Consider the following 26044-nt stretch of genomic DNA (forward strand, 5'->3'; position numbering starts at 1 on the left):
ACTCGCTGGAATACCAATCGCCCTGCTGGTAAAGCGGTATCCACCGAACAATACTTTCCTTCAGTTCAGCCAGGCTATAACGGTGATTTTTGCTCGTATGCAAAAATAACATGCACGCGCTGGAATCCAATGCACTCTGCTATCTGCCGCGGTGTCCACCGGAAAAAACTTTCCAACTGTTCTTCAGTTTAGCCAGAAATATGCTGGCGGTGATTCTTGCTCGCACGCAAAAAAAAGGTGCGCGCACGGAGGAATACCATGCACACTGCTGTCTGCCGCGGTGTCCGCCAGGAACTAATTTCCTCCAGTTCAGCCTGAAGCTTCTGCTGATGATCATTGATCATACGCAAAAAAAACATGCACACGCTAGAGTCCTGTGCGCTCTGCCCTCTACCGTGGTATTAGCCGGAAACTATTTTCCTTCAATTCAGCTAGAAGATTCTGGCGGTGATTCTTGCTCGTACACACACAAAAACAAACGCGTACGCTAGAATCGCATTCACTCTGCTGGTGCTACTGTATGTGCTGAAAAACACATTTCTTCAATTCAGCCAGAAATATTTCGGCGGTTATTCTTGTTCATACGCAGAAAAAAAACGCGCGCGCTAGAGCCACATGCGCTCTGCTGTTTACCGCGGTGACAGATGGAAAATATTTTCCTTCTGTTCAACCAGATGATTTTGGCGCTGATTCTTGCTCATACGCAACCCAAGAAACATGCGCACGCTGGGATTCCATGCACTCTGCTATCTGCCGTGGTGTCCGGCAGGAAATACATTCATTCAGCTAGGCCAGAATATTCTGGTGGTGATTCTTCCTCGTACACAAAAAACAGAACACGCGCGCGTTGAAATCTCATGCGCCCTGCCGTCTGCCGTTGCGTCCGCCGGAGGATACTTTCCTTCAGTTTAGCCAAAATTTTCTAGCGTTGATTCTTGCTCGTACGCAAAAAAACCACAGCTTATCCACGGATTGAATGATTATAAGTGGGGCGAAGCGTTCGTCAGCCTGTCCGTGCTTCCGTCCGTCCGTTCAGTCTTCCTTCTGTCCGGCTGCGCGACCAGCCGCGCTGCCATTCATTCGTCCGTCTGTCTGACCGTGCGTCTAATCGTGAGTCTGTCTATTCATCTGTCTGTCTGCCCGTTCGTGCATCTATCCGTCCGTATGCCCGTATGCTAGCCTATCTGTCCGTCCGCCTGTGCGTCCATCTAGTGAACGCTCCAAGAACCACCATCTCCCATCTCGCAGCCCCTGTGGCACAGACCCGCCCAAGAGCAGGTATGTGCCACCTGAGTGTATGTACTTCTACTTACATACAACGGATGAACAGACCGACGCCATAACGAGGTTCGCCCATAAGAAAACACGCGCCCGCAGGAATCCCATGCACTTTGCTGTCTGCCATGGTGTCCGCCGGAAAACACTTTCGTTCAGTTCATCCAGAAGCTTCTTGCGGCGAATGTCGATCGTATGCGAAAAAACATGCGCACGCTAGAGTCCTATGCGCTCTGCTTTCTACCGTGGTGTCCGCCGGAAACTATTTTCCTTCAGTTCAGCAAGAAGATTCAGGCGGTGATTCTTGCTCGTACACTAAAAAAAAAAAAAACACGCCTACGCTATAATCTCACGCGCTCTCCTGGTGCCACAGTATCCGCTGAAAAACACTTTCTTTCAGTTCAGCCACATATATATCGGCGGTTATTTTTGTTCATACGCAGAAGAAAAAAAAAACGTGTACACGATGGAATCTCAGGCGCTATGCTGTCTGAAGCGGTGTCCGCCGGAAATTACTTTCCTTGAGATTTTTCGGTCGTGCGCAGAAAACAAAAAACATGCGATGCTGGAATCTCATGTGCTCTGCATTCTGCCGAGGTGTCCGCGGTAAAATACTTTCTTTCAGCTTAGCCAGAAGATTCTGAAGGTGATTTTAGCTCGTACGCACAAGAAAAGACGCACGCTGGAATTCCATGCTCTCTGTTTTTTTGCCGCGGTCTTCGCCGGGAAATATTTTTTTTTTCAGTTCAGCCAGAAGACTCTGGTGGTGATTCTTGATCATACGCAAAAAAAAAATACATGCACACGCTAAAATCCTATGTGCTCTGCTGTCTACCACGGTGTCCGCCAAAAAATATTTTCCTTCAGTTCAGCCAGAAGACTCTGGTGGTGATTCTTGATCGTACGCAAATAAAAACATGCACACGCTAAAGTCCTATGCGCTCTGCTGTCTACCACGGTGTCCGCCGGAAACTATTTTTTTTCAGTTCAGCCAGAAGATTCTGGCAGTGATTCTTGCTCCTACACATACACAAAAAAACAAGCGTACGCTAGAATATCACGCGCTCTGCTGGTGCCACAGTATCCCCTGAAAAACACTTTCCTTCAGTTCAGCCAGAAGGTTCTGGCGATGATTCTGGCTCATGCACAAAACAACAAAACACGCACACGCTGGAATCTCATGCACTCTGCTGTCTGCCGCGGTGTCCACTTGAAAAGAATTTCTTTCAGTTCAGCCAGAAATATTTTGGTGGTGATACTTGTTCATACGCAGGAAAAAAAAAACGCCCGCACGGTGGAGTCTCATGCGCTCTGCTGTCTGCCGCGGTGTCCGCTGGAAAATACTTTTCTTCAGATTTTTTACTTAGTCGCAAAAAAAACATGGCCACACTGGAATATTTTGTGCTCTGCTGTCAGCGGCAGTGTACGGCGGAAAATACATTCTTCCAGTTGAGCCAAAAGATTGTAGTGGTGGTTCTTGTTCGTATGCAAGAAAAACACCAGCACGGTGGAATCCTATGCGCTCTGCTGTCTGCAGCGATGCCCACCGCAAAATTTTTTCTTCAGTTCTGCCAAACGTTTCTGGCGGTGATTCTTGCTCGTATACAAAACCAAAGCATATCCACGGAGTGAATTATGGTGACTGGGGCGAAGCATCCATCAGCCCGTCTGTGCTTCTATCCATTCGTTCATTCTTGCTTCCGTCCGTCTGTGCGAACATCCGGGCAGCCATTAATACGTCCGTCCGTCTGATGGTGCATCCATTCGTGAGTCCGTGCATCCATCTGTCTGTCTGTTCATGCATACGTCCGTCCATAGGTCCACGCGTCTTCCCATCCGTTCGTCTGTCTGCTAGCCTGTCTGTCTATCCATTGGGTGCGTCTATCTAGTAAGCACTCCAAGAACCATCATCTCTCATCTTGCATCCCCTGTGGCACAGACCCGCCCTAGAGCGGGTATACGTTGCACCGGTGGCTACGTACTAAAGCATGCATACAAGGGATCGACAAACCCACGCCATTAGAAGCTTTGCCCCTAAAAAAACATGCGCACGCTGAAATCCCATGCGCTCTGCTGTGTGCCGCGGTGTGCGCCAGAAAATACTTTCCTTCAGTTCAGCCAGAAGACTCTGGGGGTGATTCTTGCTCACACGCCAAAAAAAAAAAAAAACATGCGCATCCTGGAATCCCATGCGCTCTGCTGTCTGCCACGGTGTCCGCCAAAATATACTTTCCATCAGTTCAACCAGAAGATTCAGGCAGTGTTTTTTGCTCGAATGCAAGAACAAAAAAAAACATGCGCACGCTGGTATTCCATGCGCTCTTCTGTTTCTGGCGTTTATTCGTGCTCGTACAAAAAAAAAAGCTAAGCGCAAACGCTTACACTCACTGGCGGCGTCATTGCGCAGGAGAGAAATCTGAGGAGGCGCGAAGCATGCAACGTTGGACTGATGTTTCCAACTGCAACGTGCCAATCGCTGCTAACAAGAAATGAGATACAGACGACTCCGACTGGACGCAAAGACATGCAGCCCACTTTTAGTTAACGGGCACGCTGCAAATTTTCATTGTTCAATGACGCACAGGAAAATATCTCGCCGGCCCTACATTGGTGGTCAAGATCAAGTGCCCATATGTAGGAAGTGGCTATAGAACGGTTGTCCAGCGTGAGCAGTCAGTTTTTTAGTGAAGAAACTCGCTAGCGGACGCTACCTGCGTCGTCGTTGTTAGACGAAAGAAGTCGGAGAGTAGGAAAGGAGATAGAGGGGAAGGCATGCGCTCGCGCAATGGAGCGCCAACACTACTGGGAGGGATGCGTTCAAGAGACAGAGGGAGATCAAGCGTAGGCTAGAAGTAGTTGCCTTCGTCGGTGTTGAAAAGCGAGAAAGGGGAAGCATATGACAGGAGAGAGAGGTGGAGGAACACGCATGCGCAGTGAGGAGGTCACGCCGCACACTGGATTGAGCTCGACCATAAACAGCTTCGTGTCTGAAGTGTTTTTCTTTGCGTACGTTTCTTCACATTTCTTTTAGCTCTCTTGAAAGTTGACTAACGATCACCTTTTCTTACTCATTCATCACACCTTTTTTTTTCGTATGTATATTGGTTCTGGTAACACGGGGCTTTTAATACTTTTTTAGATGCGAAGCAGCTCTTTTATTGGCCTGTGTAATGCTGTCTCTCGGTACGAACGCGCTGCGCGCCGCAGGTGTTCGCCCGGTGCTAAGCAGGTGACATCACTGTTGTGCGTTGATGTCACGCTCTCTTCGTAGTGAACGCTGAGGTCACTCTGTCTCTCACTTTCCGCACCCTCGCCGTGGCGCCCGCAGCTGCCGCCTTGTTCATTACCCCACAGCACCTGCCACGACCGCCACTCACTATTCTGCCAACTCGTCGGTTCACGCGAAATAAACCTGACTCGTGCCTAACGTGTACGCGTTAAAACATTATTGTACAGTCCACATACAAGACCTACGCAAGCTATCGCTTCAAACGAATCTTCCACCACTTACCACAATATGTAAGCGCCATTCAACCCGTGACCCCAGTCGTGCCCAATGCTGCTGCTTTATCGCATCAGGGTTCCCTTCGGAGAGATGGTCGAAGTCTTTTTTTTCTGCTTAAAATGAAAGTCTTTTCGCAATGAATAATCCCGCTCTTAGGTTTTAACCACCAGTCACTAGCAGTCAATGTGCTATCACCGAAGTCATCCTGCAAAATATTCAGAAAATCAATTAAATTTTCATCTCTCGCCTTCGAATAATCTTTAACCACAATTCTAGTGTCAGTATTAGAGCCCTTTGCAGCCATACGAACACCATCAAATGTAATTAAAACCATCTTATCGTCAGATATGCCATGTTCTATGCTAACTTCAGGAGTCAAAGATGAGGACAGAAAAACACGGTGTAGTACTGAGCACCATTGTTCCTGGAGTCAACTTCGCTGAAGCACAAAGTGAACTAATGAAAAACTGTGCATAATATCCACTAGAATATCAAAACTTCATTTCTTTGTTGTCAGTAAACGAAAAATTCCGTGCCAGTACCGCATTAAAAAACTGAAGACACTCATGACCCTGGCAACTTTATTGACAACAGGGTGGCCCAAGGAGAGCACTTCACAGCGACTGCGTCTTCGGCTACCAGCTGCACGGGCTTGGCACTTTGCGTAATTTCATCTGAGCCAGGGCCTAGCTGTCCATACGCGTTGCTACCCCAGGCCCAAGCCGAGCTGTTGGCTGCAAAAAGAAAGAGTTTGGCTGTGCCAGTTCTTCATGAAGATTATAATACTACTATACCTGCTACAGCAGCTGTGTGCCGTGAGCCCAGGCTCACGGCACACACATCCATGTCAAACAGCAGAGGCAATGCGGACAGTGGCTTCTCCATGGGCTCAGTGGCCAGCTGCCCATCGAGGTTCCAGCCCCAGAGGTACAGGTCACCAGCATCGCTGAGCGCAGCCGAGTGCCATCCACCCGCAGCGGCGCCTGCCAGGACCACGCCGGCGAGTGGCTCAATCAGACGCGGCGACTGCACAGACTCAAGACTGCCATGGCCCAGCTCTCCGTGGCCACCGTTTCCCCAGCTCAGCAGCTCGCCGTTGGCAGTGAGCGCCAGCTGATGGCCGTGGCCGCAGCTCACCTCACGCACCCGGTGTTTCGTCGGCACCGAAGTCATCCTGATATCATCGAGGCGTACCTCATGCATGAAACCACCTGCATTCGGACAAAGTTACAACATATCTGTGAAAGAATTTCATTTGACTTCATGCTTTATATTGGGAGTTTAAAATGTTTACATGACAATTCCTTCAGCCTGGAAGACCAGATAATGTCAGATGAATATAGTACGTGATAGAGGCGCGGAATGCTCTCTTCAGGTAGCCATTTGACCCCTTTCGGAAGGCATAAGCAGACAAAGAGAGTTAGCATTTCAAGAGAATTGTTAGCACTCTCGCGCACTGCATGACTGTATGACTCCACGTTGAAACATGTCATCCACTTGCTCTGTAATGACCCAGAGCTCCTCGACGGCGATGCGGTAAGTACGCTGTTACAGGTGTGGGTGTGAGCCGGTGTCAATGGTGTTACTGATAGTCATGGTGCAGCCTAACAAACGTTGTAGAAAGTCGAAAGAAGAGATAAACTAGTCAAGGAGAGCAACAAGTTGGCGGCAATCAGAGGGGAGAAGGTTTGCGTCAATGGCGTTGTGAAACGCTAAAGAACCTGATGGCTGAGACGCAGGGCTGATTGTGGCAATGTGACATCATGTGGTGTCATCGGGAAGATCAAGATCATCAATGTGGTGTATATATCCTAAAGTTTCACCACGAAGTAGGGCAATACAGTAGTTGCAGTGATTTGTACCAGCATTATGGTTGATCATGGCACAATTGTGAGAGCGGCAAACGAGAGAACGACGCCTTTGCGTTCGGTAAACACTCGAGATGGCGTAAAAACTATAGTGCTGTCAGGTTGAGCAGTAAACAGAAGGGTAATAGAGACGGAAGTTTCCAGAGATAAGTTGATATCGGCATCAACTATGAGCTTATAGAGAAAAAGAGAATGGAAGAAGACAAGAAACACTTCCGAATTAAAACAATCGGTGATAGCGTCATGACGTGAAACAAAATCCAAACCTAGGATGAGGTCATGAGAGCAAGATGGCACAACGAAAACTTCAGCAATATAAGTACATAACATCTTGGATGACGACGCACGCCGTACACACAGCTGAGGAATGAATGCATTGTACGCTAGCCGTTGACAGCACCATGCCACAAAGAGATGTCACTTTTTTAAGTCTTCGACAAAAACCGGCGTTCATCGCAGAATCACAGCCCCGGCATCTACAAGCGCTAGTGCGGCGACTCTCTTACATCGACAGCAATATTGTTTTGCGGCGAAATTGGAGGCCCTGAGAATTGCGAGGAAGTTCCAGTTTTTGCCTATGCAACTGCACTGGTTAGTTTACCTCATGATAGGGTGGTGGACAACGCATTGGCGATGGCAACTGGTTACGAGGAGATGACAAACAAACACTTTGTGAGCGGCGATCTGAATCAGAGTACCTCTGTTCAGATGCAGATGTGGTGGAATGTTCCGGCGCGTAGGTAGGAGTTCCGGAGGAGGCGTAAGCAGGTGTGCGACAACGGCGGCAGACGCGCACATAATGGCCAGAGATGCTACACGCGAAACAGATAGGGCGATTGCCATGGGTGGGCCACGCATCTGATGGACGCAAGAAGCGTGGCGAGGGCTTCTAAATTGGAGGCGAGATGGAACGAGGTGGTGCCGATAAGGAGTCTCGATGCATAGAGGCCGCGCGATCACAGCTTCGTAGCTGATAGCTGGAGCAGACTGTGCAAAACTGGCACTTGGGAGAGGGGACGGCATGGAAGCGCACGAGTAACGGGCTGAAAATGCAGGGAGGGCCTCAACAACTTTCGTGAATATGGCCTGCTGCAGTGTCGGGGACAGGCTTACGGTGTACGCGTCACTATGAAGCAGCAGGGCGAGCTGTCGGGCCACTTTCTCTCTGACAAACCCTTGATATGGTTAGAAAGTGGTCCCTGGCGAACATCACCGTTTGCGACTGCGATGGCCAAGATTGAATCTGGTGGTGGGACACATTACCAGCAACATCTGAAATGTGCAATCCTCGATACCCTTGAGAATGTATCTGATTTCTTCTTCCGGCTTATATGGGTTAACCTTTGCTGCGTTCTGTTCCCCAAGTCAAGTCGGTAAGGGCGAGCTTGAACCACAATGGCGACTGCCGCAGAGGACGGGCTCTGGTACCAGAGGACCATGGGACTCATCGATCGAAGGAATGCGGTGGTTCTTGGCATTTCTGAGAGACCTCGCGAAAAGCCACTGGAGCGGTCGTATCTGCCATGGCGCAGTGCAGAAGCTTCGACTCAATGGCAGAGCCCGTCTCGATGTTGACGACCAAGAAGCGGCTCTGACACCTTGGACCTTCCTGCTAGCAAGCTACAACTTCTTTTGAGAATCCGCTGGGACGAGAGAGAGATGGAGATAAAAAAACGAGGCCAAAGCAGAAGGCAGACAGCAGCGGCCCGAGAAAGTGGGAGTCCGAGTAGCTGCACTGATGGACGTTTTTGCGATGTAAATGAGTTAGTTTTTCTAAGATACTTTCTCGAAGCCATGACTTCACACATACCACCCAATCTTGGTCCACGCAGAACTGAAAAAAAGAAACTGTTTGGCAGCAGTGCGATCAGGAAAAGACATGCGGAAAACTGTGGAAGGAAGAACGACGTATGTGCCTGCGGGAGCAGCAAAGATCTTCTTCGTGGCTCTGGGAGGCACAACCGTCTCTGTAACAGCGTGAAGGCCTGAACGACTTCAGGGAATTTGGAAAAAAGAGCAGCGGAAGGCAGTCCTCATGACCTGGAATCAGCAGACCTGGCAACGTGGCTCAGGCAGACACCACCTTCGCAAGCTCGGGATTGAATGGGAGGAGCAAATTCTGTGAATCCGGAATTATCAGAGCGCCTCTCTGCGACTCCGGGAGGCATAACCATCGCAGAAACAACCTGAAAGCTTGAGGGACCTCAGGAACTTTCGAAAAAAAGAGCGGCAGAAGGCAGATCTGACGATCTGGGATCGGTGGACTTGGCAACGTGGTTCCGGTAGGCACGACCTTCTCAAGCTCAGGGTGGGCTCAGTGGTTGATCGATTACGCTTTACTGGACGATAAGGATAGAGTTCTATTGCGCAATTGTCTCTGAGTTTATCTCTACTGGTGCGTGTTTAGTACTGGTGAAGTAGTAGTGAGCTCTCGTGCAGGCATGAATATCAATATGTTAACGAAAGAAGAGCGGCTGCTGCCAGCAGCAGAGCTCAGTATGGATATCAGTAATAAGTTGAGGAAGCCCGAAATAAGTAGTGCGATAGACGAAGTGGATTATGGGGAGGACGAGCTCACTGAAGTTTGGGAAAAGGTATGTCATGAGAAGAAAGAAAAAAAACAGCAGAGAAGGAAAGAAGAAAGGCAGGCAGCCATTCAGCTCTTCAACATAAATCTAGAGCAGGCGAGATTAGAGCGTCGCATACAGAGAGCGTGAAAATGACGAGTTTGCTTCAGCCGTACTAAACAGCCACTGACATCGGTCTCTACCTGACGAACATTGAACGAATCGACTAACCTATACCTGTCCTTCCTCCTTACTTTTTTCTCCTCCTTGAACGAATCTGTGAGAAACATTCATTTCACCAGGACACATGACCAGAATGGTTGCTTGCATTGCTACCGAGAGAGGCCTCGCAAGTCATAGCCAGATGGAGCACAGCTGAGGCTGGGATGTACAGCTTAGTGAAGTCAACTTTACTCGCAAAATACAAGCTTTACAGAGAGCAAATTTGAAGAAAGTTTCAACTGGAAAGAAAGAAACCCAGTTAAAGCTTATTTAGCTCGACACAGTTTCACTTGGGTACCCAAAGTTTGAAGTGCCCTCTGGGCAACAAAAATGTTTTTGCCAAATATAACACCTCAATATCTACTTCTCCCATTCTCATATACCTGCACGATGTTTTTAATACAATCGGATGTGGTAGAAAATTGACCGGGTACACTTGATATTATTATCATGATCATTAGCCCGACTACGACCACTGAAGGCATCGCCCATGTTCCGCCAGTCAACTCGGCCCTGTGCTTGCTGCTGTATTGACACCGGTAAACTTAATCTCATCTGCCCACCTAACTTTCTGTCTCCCCTAACCCGCTTGCCTTCTCTAGGAATCCAGTTAGTTAACCTTAATGACCAGCGGTTATCCTGTCTACGTGCTACATGCCTGGCCCATGTCCACTTCCCCTTCTTAATTTCAACTATGATCTCCTTAACCCCTGTTTGTTCCCTAATCCACTCTGCTCTCTTCTTGTCTCTTAGAGGGCCAGTGAACAGGCTCCGACTTTTACTTACACCCGCTATACAAGCTTGGCAATTCGTAGATTAGACCGCAGCGATCACGTTTTCTGAATATTACAGCGCTGCGGGCCAGGCAGAGCCTCTATTTCGAAAAACAAATACCGCACATCTTTCCTATGCCTGACCGACCCCATTGCACCCACACTGACATCAACTCAGCGATCGGCGACGTGACGTAGCACGCAGCTCGCCGATTGGTCTGAATCGGGTGTGAAAAAACAGTAGTGAAGTCAACGTCAGTTCCTGTTTCCACCCACAGGTACGAAACTGCACCTTGTTTCTTGGCACTTCGGTGAAAGAACCAGCCTCGCAGTTGTCGCGTGCACGTGTACATTGCTCGCTCAACTACAGCGCCTGTGAGCACGTACGAACGAATTTCGCCCTTAACATGAGCAACACGGGTAAAACGTATTGCTATGTCATCAGCTGCAAATCGAGCGACTGGGCAGCGGAGAAGCATCGCCACCGGGTGCTTCACAATGGGGTTCTGCGCGCAGCATGGCTGACGCGAATTGGCCATCCAGGGACGTACGTCAGGAACCTGATCGTTTTTGGTCGACTATTCGCACCTGACGCTTATACGGTTGACCCGCGGCTGGTGCGGCAAACGGTAAACAAACAAGCATGCTTCGCAGCAAGCGGAAGTGTGTTGGGACTGATCAAGTTTGCCGATGACATCAATTGTCACATTGCTGAAGTGACTGGAGTCACGAAAACGGGCTATGCCTTCCCCTTCATGGAAAGGCGAAAGGGGGCAAGGCCGCGTGAAAATTTGAAACCAGCTTAGACCGATGTTCTAACCCCTGTTACTTCCAGTATATAGCACATATTTGCAAAATTCATGTGGCAGCATGTTCGCAAAGGAAAGCTGCACATATATCTCTTTTTTAAACATTTTTGGACCTCAAGGCTTTTTACTGGCCCTTTAAGGTTACACTTACCATTTTCCTTTCCATCGCTCGCTGCGTCCTCCTCGATTTAAGTTCAGCCCTCCTTGTAAGCCTCCAGGTTTCTGCTCCGTAGCTAAATATTGGCAAGGTGCAGCTGTTATATACCTTCCTCTAGAAGGAAAGTGGCAATCGGCATGTGCTTATTTGCTCTACCCCATTCTTATTCTTCTAGTTACTTCAGTCTCGCCGTTCGGCTCCACGGTTATTATCTGTCCTAAGTAGACATAGTATTTTACAACTTCAAGCGCACTATTACCTATCTCGAAGCATTGTTCTCTTCCGAGGTTGTTGTACGTTACTTTCGTTTTCAGCAGACTAACTTTAAGAGCCACCTTTCTGCTCTCCTCGTCTAACTCCGAAATCATGAGTTGTAATTTGTCCCCTGAGTTACTCAGTAATGCAATGTCATCGGCGAAGCGTAGGTTACTAAGGTACTCTCCATTAACTCTTATGCCTAACTGTTCCCATTCTAGGCTCCTGAAAACCTCCTGTAAGCACGCGGTAAATAGCATTGGGGAGAATGTATCCCCCTGCCTTACACCCTTCTTGATTGGTATTCTGATGCTTTCTTTATGAAGCACTATGGTAGCAGTTCATGCCCTGTATATTTCTTCCAGGATGTTTACATATGTTTCGTCGATGCCCTGATTCCACAGTTTCTGCATGACTGCTGATATTTCTACTAAATCCGATGCCTTCTCGTAATCTTATATGAAGACTATGTATAGTGGTTGGCTATATTCTGAGCATTTGTCTATTACCTGATTGATAGTATGAATGTGGTCGATTGTAGAGTAGCCTGTTCGAAATCCTGCTTGTTCCTTTGGTTGATTGAATTCTAATGTTGTCTTGATTCTGTTAGCAATTACCTTCGTAAATAGCTTGTATACTACGGAGAGCAACCTGATCGGCCTGTAATTCTTCAAGTCCTTGTCAACTCCTTTTTTATGTATTAGGATGATGTTAGCATTCTTCCAAGATTCTGGTATTCTTCCCGTCAGGAGACACCTCGTAAACAGGGTGGCTAGTTTTTCTAGCAAAATCTGTCCTCCATCTTTCAGCAGATCTGATGTTGCCTGATTCTCAGCAGCAGCTTTGCCTCTTTGCATGCTATCCAAGACTTTTCTGACTTCTATAATTACTGGTGGGGTGTCATCTGGGTTACTGCTAATTCTTATATTATTGTGGTGGCTGTGCTGGCTACTGTACAAATTTCTGTAAAACTCCTGCGCTAATTTGCCTATCCTATCCATAATGGTAGTAGTTCCTTTGCCTTTCTTGTCCCTTAGTGCATACATCGGGTTTTTGCCTATCCCAAGTTTTCTCTTCACTGCTTTGACCCTTCGTCCGTTCTTAAGGTTGTGTTCAATTCCCTCTATGTTATACTTTCTTACATCGGATACCTTAGGCTTATCAATCAACGTCGAAAGCTCTACCAACTCTATTTTGTCTGTTGTACTTGAAGCGTTCATGCTTTGACGCTTCTTACGAGATTCTTCGTTTCCTGGGACAGCTTTCCAGTGTCCTGTCTAACTACAGTACCTCCAAATTCCAGTGCACACTCCGTAATGATACTCGTCAGATTATCATTCGTTGCGTCAACGCGAATGCTGTTTTCCTCAATAAGAGCCAAGTACTTGTTCTGAAACGAGACTCTGAATTCCTGTACTTTCCCTCTCAGTGCTAGCTTATTGATTGGCTTCTTGCGTATCAGTTTCTGTCGTTCCTTCTTCAAGTCTAGGCGCATTCGAGATTGTACCATTCAATGGCCACTGCATCGTACTTTGCCAACCACTTCCACATCATGCACGATGCCTGGGTGTGCACTCAATATAAAGTCTATTTTGTTCTTATCTTCGCCATTAGGGCTCCTTCATATCCACTTACGGTTCTCTCGCTTTCGGCAGAAGGTATTCAAAATCTGTAAATTGATGCATTCTGCGAATTATAATAGAAGCTCCCCTCTGTCATTTCTACTACCGATGCCATAATCTCCTACAGCCTGGTCTCCAGCCTGTTCCCTACTTTTGCATTGAAGTCTCCCATCAGTATAGTATACTGTGTTCTTACCTTGCTCATGGCCGATTCCACCTCTTCATAGAAGCTTTCAACTGACGCGTCATCATGGCTCGACGTAGGCGCATAAGCCTGCACCACCTTCATCTTGTATCTCTTATTGAGTTTAATTACGATACCTACCACCCTTTAATTAATGCTATCGTATTCTTCTATGTTGCCAGCTATGATTTTGTGCATAAGAAACCCCACTCCCAGTTCTCTTCTGTCAGCCAAGCCACGATAGCAAAGGACGTGCCCGTTCTGTAGCACTGTATAGGCCTCATCTGTCCTTCTAACCTAAGCCCTTTTACATCCCATTTAATGCCCTCTAGCTCCTCGAATAATAAAGCTAGACTCGCCTCACTAGATAAGGTTTTAGCGTTAAGCATTGCCATGTTCAGGTTGCAATGGCGGCCTATCCAGATCCAGAGATTCTTAGTACCCTCTGCTGCGTTGCAGATCTGATCGCCGTCATGGTCAGTTGCTTCGCAGCCGCAGGGTATTGAGGGCCGTGAGTTAATTGACGTATGCATGTGAGAGGCAGGGGCCAGATACTGCACCAGGGTGGCCAATCCTTTTCTGGTGAGGGAGTGCGTTACCGGCGGTGGTCGCCGGTGAGGCCGTACTTGATATAGAACGACCCGTTTGTTCAATATATATATATATATATATATATATATATATATATATATATATATATATATATATATATATATATATAGTTGCGGCGATGGCGTAGTGGTTAGAGCATCCGCCTCGCATGCAAGAGGTCCGTGGTTCAAATCCCGGTACCGCGCAGTTCCCAACCGGATTAAAAAAAAATAATAATCCGCGTGTTGATGGAACTGCATTATGAGGCCTGGGGTGCGGCCTCACCGGCAAACACCGCCGAGAACGCACTCCCTCACCAGAGAAGGATTGGCCACCCTGGTGCAGTATCTGGCCACTACCTCCCACATGCTTACGCCAAATAACTCACGGCCCTCAGTCCCCAGCAGCTGCGAAGCAACTGACCACGGCGGCGGTCAGATCTGCAACGCAGCAGAGGGTGCTAAGAATCTCTGGATCCGGACAGGCCGCCATTGGAACCTGAACTTGGCAACGTTTAACGCTAGAACCTTATCTAGTGAGGGAAGTCTAGCTGTACTATTCGAGGAGCTAGAGGGTGTTAAATGGGATATAATAGGGCTCAGTGAGGTTAGGAGGACAGATGAGGCCTATACGGTGCTACAGAATGGGCACGTCCTTTGCTACAGGGGCTTGGCAGACAGAAGAGAACTGGGAGTGGGGCTCCTAATTCACAGAAACATAGCTGGCAACATAGAGGAATACTATAGCATTAATGAAAGGGTGGTAGGTATCGTAATTAAACTGAATAAAAGATACAAGATGAAGGTAGTACAGGCTTACGCGCCTACATCCAGCCATGATGACGCTTCAGTTGAAAGCTTCTATGAAGACGTGGAATCGGCAATGAGTAAGGTAAAAACACAGTATACTATAGTGATGGGCGACTTTAATGCAAAGGTAGGGAAGAAGCAGGCTGGAGACCAGGCAGTAGGAGATTATGGCATCGGTACTAGAAACGCCAGAGGAGAGCTACTAGTAGAATTCGCCGAACGCAATAATTTACGGATTTTGAATACCTTCTACCGAAAACGAGAAAACCGCAAGTGGACATGGAGGAGCCCTAATGGCGAAAATAAGAACGAAATAGACTTTATAATGAGTGCACACCCTGGAATCGTGCAGGATGTGGAAGTGATTGGCAAGGTACGATGCAGTGACCATAGAATGGTACGGTCTCGAATTCGCCTAGACTTGAAGAAGGAACGACAGAAACTGATACGCAAGAAGCCAAACAATCAGCTAGCACTGAGAGGGAAAGTACAGGAATTCAGAGTGTCGCTGCAGAACAGGTACTCGGCTCTTAGTGAGGAAACCAACCTTAGCGTAGATACAATGAATGATAATCTGACGAGTATCATTACGGAGTGTGCAGTGGAAGTTGGAGGCAGGGTAGTTAGACAAGACACTGGTAAGCTTTCCCAGGAAACGAAGAACCTAATTAAGAAGCGTCAAATCATGAAAGTGTCAAGTACAACAGACAAAATAGAACTGGCAGAGCTTTCGAAGTTGATTAATAGACGTAAGGTATGCGATGTAAGAAGGTATAACATGGAGAGGATTGAACACGCTCTGAAAAACAGAGGAAGTGTCAAAGCATTGAAGAGGAAACTTGGGATAGGCAAAAGTCGGATGTATGCACTAAGGGACAAAGAAGGCAAAATAACTACCAATATGGATAGGATAGTTAAAATAGCGGAGGAGTTTTACAGAGATCTGTACAGTAGCCGAGACAAGCACGACCTTAATACTATAAGAACTAGCAGTAACCCTGATTACACCCCACCAGTAATGATAGAAGAAGTCAGAAAAGCTTTGGAGAGCATGCAAAGGGGCAAAGCTGCTGGTGACGATCAGGTAACATCAGATCTGCTAAAAGACGGAGGACAGATTGTGTTAGAAAAACTAGCCACCCTGTTTACGAGGTGTCTCCTGACGGGAAGAGTACCAGAGTCTTGGAAGAACGCTAACATCATCTTAATACATAAGAAAGGAGATGACAAGGACTTGAAGAATTACAGGCCGATCAGCTTGCTCTCTGTAGTATACAAGCTATTTACAAAGGTAATTGCTAACAGAGTAAAGAAAACATTAGAATTCAATCAACCAAAGGAACAAGCAGGATTTCGAACAGGCTACTCAACAATTGACCACATTCATACTATCAATCAGGTAATAGAGAAATGCTCAGAGTATAATCAACCACTATACATAGCCTTCATAGATTACGAGAAGGCGTTTGATTCAGTAGAAATATCAGCCGTCATGCAAACACTGCGGAATCAGGGCGTAGATGAAGTATATATAAACATTCTGGAAGAAATCTACAGGGGATCAACTGCTACCATAGTCCTTCATAAAGAAAGCAACAGAATACCAATCAAGAAGGGTGTAAGGCAGGGGGACACAATTTCTCCAATGCTATTTACCGCGTGCTTACAGGAGGTTTTCAGAAGCCTAGAATGGGAACAGTTAGAGATAAGAGTCAATGGAGAATACCTTAGTAACCTGCGCTTCGCCGATGACATTGCATTGCTGAGTAACTCGGGGGACGAATTGCAACTGATGATTACGGAGTTAGACAAGGAGAGCAGAAAGGTGGGTCTTAAGATTAATCTGCAGAAAACGAAAGTAATGTACAACAACCTCGGCAAGGAGCAGCGCTTCGAGATAGGTAATAATGCACTTGAAGTTGTAAAAGACTATGTCTACTTAGGGCAGGTAATAACCGCAGAGCCGAACCACGAGATAGAAGTAACTAGAAGAATAAGAATGGGGTGGAGCACATTCGGCAAGCACTCTCAAGTTATGACAGGTAGATTGCCACTATCCCTCAAGAGGAAGGTATATAACAGCTGTATCTTGCCGGTACTTAGCTACGGAGCAGAAACCTGGAGACTTACAAAGAGGGTTCAGCTTAAATTGAGGACGACGCAGCGAGCAATGGAAAGAAAAATGGTAGGTGTAACCTTAAGAGACAAGAAGAGAGCAGAGTGGATTAGGGAACAAACGGGGGTTAAGGATATCATAGCTGAAATCAAGAAGAAGAAATGGACATGGGCAGGGCATGTAGCGCGTAGACAGGATAACCGCTGGTCATTAAGGGTAACTGACTGGATTCCCAGAGAAGGGAAGCGGGTTAGGGGGAGACAGAAGGTGAGGTGGGCAGATGAGATTAAGAAGTTTGCGGGTATAAATTGGCAGCAGCAAGCACAGGACCGGGTTAACTGGCGGAACATGGGAGAGGCCTTTGTCCTGCAGTGGACGTAGTCAGGCTGATGATGATATATATATATATATATATATATATATATATATATATATATATATATATATCCGTATAGGGAAGAAGACGCACGTACGAAGTGATTCTATTGACGTTTCGGTCGTGGGTCCGGCTTTCATCAGGATCACGAACCACGGCCGAAACGTCAATAAAGTCACTTCGTACGTGCGTCTTCTTCCCTACACGGATAATCTTACCCGGACCCAGCATCACTTTTGTTCTTGGTATGTATATATATATATATATATATATATATATATATATATATATATATATATATATATATATATATATATATATATATATCATCAGCCTGACTACGTCCACTGCAGGACATAGGCTTCTCCCATGTTCCGCGGCGGCGGCGGCGGAATATATATATGTCTGTGTGTGTGTGTGACGCTATGATGACTGCGAGACGTGGCCTGACTCATACGCCATGTTTATACTATCTCACTTCCTCCTCATCTACTTCTCCTAACCATGCCTGCCTTCTTACGTCACAGGATTCCCCCCTCCCCCCGAAAGATGGCACCGGTTACAAACTACAAGTTGAAGAAGAGATTGAACAAAATAATGGCCAAGTTCACAGTTTCACGTCCCAACGAAGTTTCACAATCTCACTGAATCTTCAAGGCCGAGGGAGCAGTCCGGTGATTTCTATGACGACTCTGGTGGACGAGCTTCACTCTTGCGTCCTGGATGGCATAACTACACCCTGGAAATCTGTACTAGTGATGACATCGGTTGAGTTTTTGTGTGAAATTGACAAGGTTGGGAGTGCCTGTGTGTTTGCGGTGTGCAAACAGTGCTTCCGCATCTTTCTCGGCGTCTTCTGTGATGGTGCAGTTGGTGAAATAGCTGAGGCAGGGAGTGTCGCTGGTGACTTTTCTTTTTGCGAAAGTGTCTGACGCCTTGAATTGGTCTTTGGTTTCGAGATCTTATTTTCCGATGTTCTTCCATTGGTGAGTGCACTTCCGTTGAATTTTGCGTTCTTCGATGCCCTCGTTGCAGTCTCTTTCGTTGTCTCCTGAGTTTGTGTACTTGGTTTTGCTTACATAGCTGGTGATGCTCAGGACCTGGCTGTAGTGGTGCCCCTTCTGGAATGGTGCATTCATTTTTTTCGAGGTTTGACGTGTCCCGTAGAAAGCTGATGCATGGTGAATTGGTGTCTTGCTTATCGGGCATAGTTGGTAATGCGCCACCATTGCTAGCATGCTCTCCAAAAGCTTCTGTAAGGTGGTTCAGTATGAACGCTTCTGACAGACAGCTGCGTGCGAGGTTTGATGTATGTATTACTTCTGCATGGTTTCGGTTCTTGGAGCTGTGAGCACTGGATGGGGACATCATAGGTGACGCGACATTATTAGGTTCGGACTGCACAGCCTGCTGAGCCATAGAAATAAAGTCTTGTGATGAAAAACAGCTTTTAAATTCGTCATGGTGTGATTGGGTATTTTCCCACTGCGTCAATGATTCACCTATTGTGAACACGGTGTCCTTACGAGGCAGACGGTTAGCGTTACGAGCACCTGAGGAGCCACGTGATGTGAGACCGGGTGGTGGGCAATGTATGCGAGACGAAGAATAGAGAGCATCAAGTGGTTGAGCAACGTCTTGTGTCATATGCTGAAGTGATGATTTCGGAAGTGCCGTCTTGTGTGTGAAACGGAGGCCCGCTCGATCGTTGTGGTTTTCCCGAAATACGCTTGGTCGCCTGTCAGTGTACTCAGGTTCAACTCTGTGCTGTGGCAGTGATCGATTCATGCTGGGCGTTCGTAAGCTTGAAGACTGCTTGTGAAATTGACAACCGAACGCGATTGTCTGTGGATGGTGCGTTATAAACAAGTCTTCATCGTAGTCGTCATTGTATTCTTTAAACCAAATGATCATCTCTTGTTTTATCTTTCCCCATGACTCGTTGTTTTGAAATATGTGGGTGAGGTAGAATTTGAAAGCCTCACCGAAGACGTAGTCGGTAAAGTTGATGACCATCTCCCGTTCCGACCATCATGCAGCGGTGGCGTGGAGCTCAAAGAGGTTGAACCAGTCTTTTACGGGTCCGTCGTCCGCTGATCCGGTGTACTTGGGAATGTCAAGGTCAGCAGATGGTTCTGACATGATGCTGGCTGATGCGTAAGATTAGGCGTTTGTACGGTAGTCCATGTGTGGTCAGGGTGTCTTGCGGAGAACTGTGTAGATGATGAGCGACTGATAAAGGGGCTGGCAGGTCTTCATCTTGACGCTATGATGACTAGGTAGGAGACGTGGCCTGACTCGCACACCATGTTTATTCTATCTCACTTCCTCCTCATCTACTTCTAACCATCCCTGCCTTCTCACGTCACACACACACACATATATATATATATATATATATATATATATATATATATATATATATATATATATATATATATATATACAATGTAATGATGATGAGCGGCAACGAAGCTTGAGCTCTCGTTCTTGGCCAGTGAGAAGAGAAAGAAGACAAGGCAGAATAAGAACCCTATCAGCACTGAATCCTCCCCTGCTGGGAATACGTTCTGAGCAGTGTGAGGCGGCCATTCTCGGGGGATAGCCCTAAAACCAGCTACTTTGATAAGCTTGATGGCGTCCGTCTTGCTGCTCGCTTGTTCTCGGGATTGTGGCCAAGGATTGGGCAGCTGTTGTTGGTTTGATTGGTCTATCATCATTCTTTAAAATGCAGAAGTTATTTTATAAGCATTGTTGTGCAATTCAGACCAGACGAGAAGCCCTTTACTTCGCCCGTGCCAAGAGCTTTTCTTTTGTACGCTTCCACTGATCCGAAGGAGGTGGAAGTAGATCTTTTTTTGCACAACAGCATATCATCTGTTCCAGTGGCTCTAGTCCCGACCAATGACGACATCATTCAAATAAAGAACCCGAAAATCATGCATGCAGAATTACGGTTGGTGACGGCCCAATTCCAGCCTATAAAAAAGGTCCGCTAGTTTGGCAGAGAGGACCTACTATGCTTTTCGCCAGACCAGTACTGTGCCCGAGATCTTCTGAAGTGCTCTTTGTTTGCATCCCAGCCGGTGAGCGCGTTCACACCTTCCCATTCAGCATGCACCCGAGGTCCAGTACGTGGCATTGATGCCAACTGGACACCCTCCGAAGTACTAGAATCGCTCTCACTAGCTGGGGCTACTTCCATCTATCGGTGTAGATGGGTAGTTGATAAGAACAAAATACCAACTGAGTCATAATAGTGGCCTTTGCGGGATCAGCCCGGCCTTCAGAAATTAAGGCTTGGCTTGTAATGTACAGAGTAGAGCCTCTCTCCCCTCGTCTGCTTCAATGCATAACGTGTTGGCGATATGGTCACACCATCAAAGGTTGTAGGTCAACGGCCAGGTGTAGGGTATATGGGAAACGTCACAATTCTAGCCAGTGTCAGAGTAATGAAGAAATGTGTTGCCTATGTATCAAAGCTCATGCTGCTATAAATCTAGTTGTTCGGCAAAGACACATCAAATGCAAATTATACAGATAGTAGAACGAAGACGGTGTTCGCGGAAGGAAGCAGCACTTAAAAAACAAGCATGAAGACAAGGCTACGCTCGTTTCACAGCTCGCAATATACCAACAATGGAAGCTCTCTCTGTCCCTAATGCGGAACCAATTGAGAAAGCAGTAGAGAAGGCAATAGAGCGCATCGCTGGAAAAATTGAGTCATTGACCCAAATCCTCTCGAACCAGATCGCTCAAAGGTTTTGTATAGCGGAAAATCATCAACATCAATCACCTCACATTGGTGACTCTTCCGAGATTTCAAAGGAGTATGGCTCAGATTCGCTCATGTCGTTATCATGTTTGTACTATACACATACCTTCGTCATTAATTCACATCACGTAACACCAAATTTGATACACGTGAAGCTAACAAAACGACCGCAAGCGCATCATGAGTGTGACATGTAGTCATGTTCTTACATGACACACATGTCACGATTATCATATTTGTACAACTTCTATGCCTTCTTCACTCATTCACGCCAGGTAATACTAAATTTGATATATGTGAAGCTAGCGAAACGACCGCGAGTGCATCATGAGTGTGATATGTAGTCATGTTCTTACATCACATACATGTCACGATTATCATATTTGCACCACTTCTATGCCTTCTTCACTCATTCACGCCAGGTAATACCAAATTTGATATATGTGAAGCTAGCGAAACGACCGCGAGCGCATCATGAGTGTCGCATGTAGTCATGTTTTTACGTGACACGCATGTCATAATTATCATGTTTGTAGCATACACATACATTCATCATCAATTCACATCACGTAATACCAAATTTTATATATGTGAAGCTAACGAATTCATTCTTTGCATTCGTAGGGTCGACGCTACCGATGTCCGATATTTCTTAACGCTCGCAAGTTAAAATTTTCCATGTATGTTCTTGTCGTTACTGGGTAGATACTAAGTGTCTATCACCTGTGGCACATACCCGCATACCAGCGGCTCATACCCGCCTGTGGGTATGTGCCACTGTCTGGATGGAAGTGTTTGACAGCGTACGCGACGGGATTGTCACACTATATGTCTTGACCAGCGCGTAATATTCAATAAACAATCTTACCTTCCTATGCTAATTTTGTTCATGCCAAGTCAAGGGGTTGACCACAAGAGCAACCAAACGTAAGCGGCTAGATAGATACGCTCGAAGTTGCCGAAGTTCGCTAAGAAATGCTTCGTAGTTTTAAAAATGCAACATGTGACAACACACGCTACTATAGATGGATGTATAGTTGTTTGGGAGTAATCTGTGGTTAAGTCATGCGCCGGGTTTGTTTTTGCATACGAAGATCACTGAGCTTCGGTATGAAACATTTTCGGGAGATTCGAGCATTGCTTGATGCCTTCGCCATACGAACTGAAAACAGTTTGAAACAAACCATCGTAGCTTGAGATATTTTAAAGGTTCTCGATGTTTAGCATTCACATGGTTCAGAGGATTCTACAAGACAGATGTAGTTACATGATGTATAATTTGTTCCCGCGGCAACTGAGTACATGTCACCCAGTTAGAATTTTCCACTTTTTGCTGGTGAGCTCAATATAGCGTACATAACACTAAAGCTCCCTAGTACTGCCAAGCTTAAAGTCTTCCCGATAACTGACCCAACGCTTCTGTCATTGTCTCAATAAGTTTAAACAGCCTGTCCGGTAGGTAATTCAAGTTTTTTGTACAATCAGATTTTGTGAACTGAGATTCACGTTTGTTTCGGATAATCGCTCCTAAGATGAAGTAAAGCGGCACGATGGTGCAGTATTACCGATGCATTTACTTTAGTATGTCTTGTGTTGTTTTTTTTATTTATTTAAGGCAAAAGCCTTTGATATGTCTCATCAAATGCCGAAGTTAACCGCCGGCGTCCCACGACGTCAATACGAGCGATGAAAAAAAAATATCACGCCATGACGTCACTGATCGATGAAGTTTGTGATGGCATCAAGACGTCATTCAGCGTGATCTCATGCGATGACGTCATCACCTGACATTGTCACTTTGCAATGCCTCTGTGAATCGCAGGCCGACCACAGAGGCTAACCTTGCAATGCCTTCGATCTTCAGGGCAGCTTGAAAGCACATATTTGACAAGGGACCACACCGCAGTAATATCGCTAGGGCATGAACGAAAACACTTCTCACAATCCCGAGTGAAGCATTCAAAGTTGTCAAAACCATAGTAGCGGTAGATCACATTACTACACATGATGTACACGAGCAGGATTTTTCACGACAGCACAGCACACAAGAGGGCTTGCTCCACCGCTCCATCGCCACAGTCCGGCTCCCAAAGGAATCAATGGAGGATTTTAGTCTGTCCGGTACTGGCAGATATAGGTGGATAATACGGATCGTGAAAAGACAGCATTCATCAGCCTGATGGCCTATATCATTTCAAAGCTCTGCTCTTTGGCCTTTGTAATGCTCCAGCCACCTTTTGATATGGTCCACCTGTTTGTGTTACTTCAACGATGTCATCGTTTTAACGTGGTAGAGTTGAAGAGCTCGCTTCGCGGGAATTCCGGCGGCGGTGTCGCCGTGGGTGTCGTTGGTTGTGAGCGAAAGATCACTATACTTTCCGTAACCACAAAATTCATAAAAATGAAAAAATAATGAAAATTCTCGCGTCTCAGTGAGGATTGCTCACAGAGAGCGCTTGCGTGGCGAGCAGGTGTACTATCATTCTGCTTAAAAATACAGTGAAAATAACTTAATCTGCTTGAAAAACATACGCGTCCTGTATCAGGCTTCACGATACAACACGTAATGTCATAGTGGTACAAGCAATCGGGCTTCGGAACATGCATATGATTATCCTAACAACTTCTCATCTGAAAGTTTGACTTGAAATCCACAATTTAAACATCTCGAGTTAAATTGTGTACTAAATGATACACTAAGTGGTTGAAGTAAGCACTAGGGAAAGGATATTGCTATCACGTCAAACCTTTTGAAACTCGAGAACCTGTCAGCCACAGCTTCTCTTACGCTGGCCTGCAGCATAACTCCTCTAAATGTCAATTAGGCCACCACCAAATCAGAGTACTCGGTCATTTGTGGAGCCAAATGGTGTACAACCAGACCTGGCAAAAATTGGTGCAATTCGAACCCATGCTCTTCAAAAGATTCTCGCAGCTTTCTCGGATTATGCTTTTACTACTGACCCTTCATGAAAATGTTCGCATGCATACATAGCGAGACCTCAAGCAAAACGTCCCACTTTCATGGGGCTCAGAACAGGCCTCTACGTTCTCGACCCTCATCACGCTCCTCACTACTCTGATTTTGGCCCACTTTGACTGTGCTGCCATCATTGAGATCCGTATTTTTATTTATTTATTTATTTAGTATACCTCAAAGGCCCCAGTCGGGGTATTACATGAGGGATGGGCATAATTAGCAACATATTAACGATTCAATCACGGTCTTGAATACATGTGGGTCGGAGTGGTGCATGGCGAAGGCAGGCAAGTTGTTCCAGTCCCGGGCGGTTGCAACAAAAAAGGAGCGAAGGTGGGCAGTAGTTTGTGCTGGCGGTGAATAAACGGCTCGGGGATGGTTTGTACGGCTGGATAATCGATGAGCAGGCAAGATGGTTGGAACGTTGAAAGGAGCGTGATAGAATTTATGAAAAAGACAGAGCCGAGATATATGACGATGTGATTCTAGGTTGTTGAGGTGGCCACGAGTTTTAAGTTCACAAACGCTGGAATGATAAGAGTACATGGAGTAGATGAACCGGGCTGCGCGATTTTGTACAGATTCGAAAAGGTTAGATAGATTAGATTGATGAGGGTCCCAAACCGAGCATGCGTACTCCAATTTAGGGCGAACAAATGTGGTGTAAGCTAACAACTTCACTGATGAGGAAGAAAGTTTTAAATTCCTACGAAGAAAACCCAGCGCACGATTAGCGGAGGATGCTACGTTGTTAACGTGAGTGGACCAGGTGAGGTTGCTTGAGAATGTTACGCCGAGGTATTTATAGGATTCTGCTGTTAAGATTGTAGAGCCCGAAATGGTGTAAGTCACTTGCTGATAATGTTGCTTACGGTGGAATGATATTAGCGATCTCTTATTTACGTTTAAAGACATTAGCTAGTCGTTACACCAGGATTCAATAAGGTTAAGGTCATTTTGAAGTATAGCAATATCGGTAGGGTTTTTTATTGGATGGTACACGACGCAATCATCTGCAAACAGGCGAATATTTGATGAAATGTTAGCTGAGAGGTCATTTATATAAATTAAGAAAAGTAGGGGTCCGAGTACTGTGCCCTGTGGGACGCCAGAGATTACGGGAAGATGATTAGATGAATGGTTGTTAGCGTACACAAATTGTTGCCGATTAGTCAGAAAACTACGAATCCAGTTGAACGTCGATGTATTAATGTTTAAGCAAGAAAGCTTGAGGAGTAGCCGTTGATGCGGAACTTTGTCAAATGCTTTTTCAAAGTCTAAAAAGAGGGCATCGGTGGGTATATTTAGGTCAACGCTAGAACTGATGTCATTGTAGAATGAAGCAAGTTGTGTGTCACAGGATAATCCTGAGCAAAACCCATGTTGACTATGATGAAAGAAGTTGTGGCGGTTTAGGAACTTGACGGTGTTAGAGTAGATCACATATTCCATTAGTTTACAGCAAATGCTAGTGAGCGAGATGGGACGATAGCTGCTAGGCTGGGATGGAGGGCCCTTTTTAGGGACTGGTACAATCTTACCCACTTTCCAGTCTTCCGGCACCACTCCTGAAGAGAGTGATTGCTGAAAAATATGGCATAATATCACACTGACAATGGGTTGTGTGTTTTTTAACATTTTAGCGTTGATGCCATCGGCGCCACAAGAAGATGTAAGCTTTAATGAGTCGATTAATTTAGCAATGCCCTGTTGAGAAAACGTGATGTCCGGCATCATGTCGTAATCACGAGGATGGAATGAAGGTAAGTTGCCATTAGGTTCGATAGTGAACATGGAAGAAAAAAAATGATTAAGTTGTTCGGCGGCTTCATCGTCGGGGATCGGAAGGTTATGATTATCAAACAGTGCCAGTGGTTGGGAATTTTGAGGGTTGATAACGCTCCAAAATTTCTTCGGGTTATTGGTCAGCATGGCCGGCAAAGTCTGTGAGTAAAAAGAACGTTTTTTTTTTTTCATAGCATGCGTGTTGAATGCTTTTTCCGCAGCGTAGTAGTTGTTCCATGCAGAAATGTTATTAGATCGTTTTGCTGATCTAAAAAGTCTTTTCTTTTCATTATTGAGTCGTTTTAGTGTAGCTGTGAACCATGGGGACATCTTTTTTTCGGTGACGGTAATGGTGGGCATGTATTTTATGAACAG

General features: G+C 46.1%; 1 protein-coding gene across 5 annotated transcripts in view; it reads right to left on the reverse strand.

The window, feature by feature from the left end:
* Positions 1-5341: 5341 nt before the first annotated feature.
* LOC119175657 (RCC1 domain-containing protein 1) overlaps positions 5342-26044 on the reverse strand; it is a 161529-nt gene continuing 140826 nt past the window's right edge. For all 5 annotated transcript variants that reach the window (XM_075881816.1, XM_075881818.1, XM_075881815.1 and 2 more), the window contains 2 exons: positions 5575-5991; positions 5342-5514 (listed from right to left, as the gene is read on the reverse strand). In XM_075881816.1, coding sequence (XP_075737931.1) covers positions 5345-5514; positions 5575-5991 — 587 coding nt within the window. In that variant the 3' untranslated portion in view covers positions 5342-5344. The remainder of the gene's footprint in view (positions 5515-5574; positions 5992-26044) is intronic.

This window comes from Rhipicephalus microplus, chromosome X, assembly GCF_043290135.1.
Source record: "Rhipicephalus microplus isolate Deutch F79 chromosome X, USDA_Rmic, whole genome shotgun sequence".
NCBI classification, from domain to species: domain Eukaryota; kingdom Metazoa; phylum Arthropoda; class Arachnida; order Ixodida; family Ixodidae; genus Rhipicephalus; species Rhipicephalus microplus.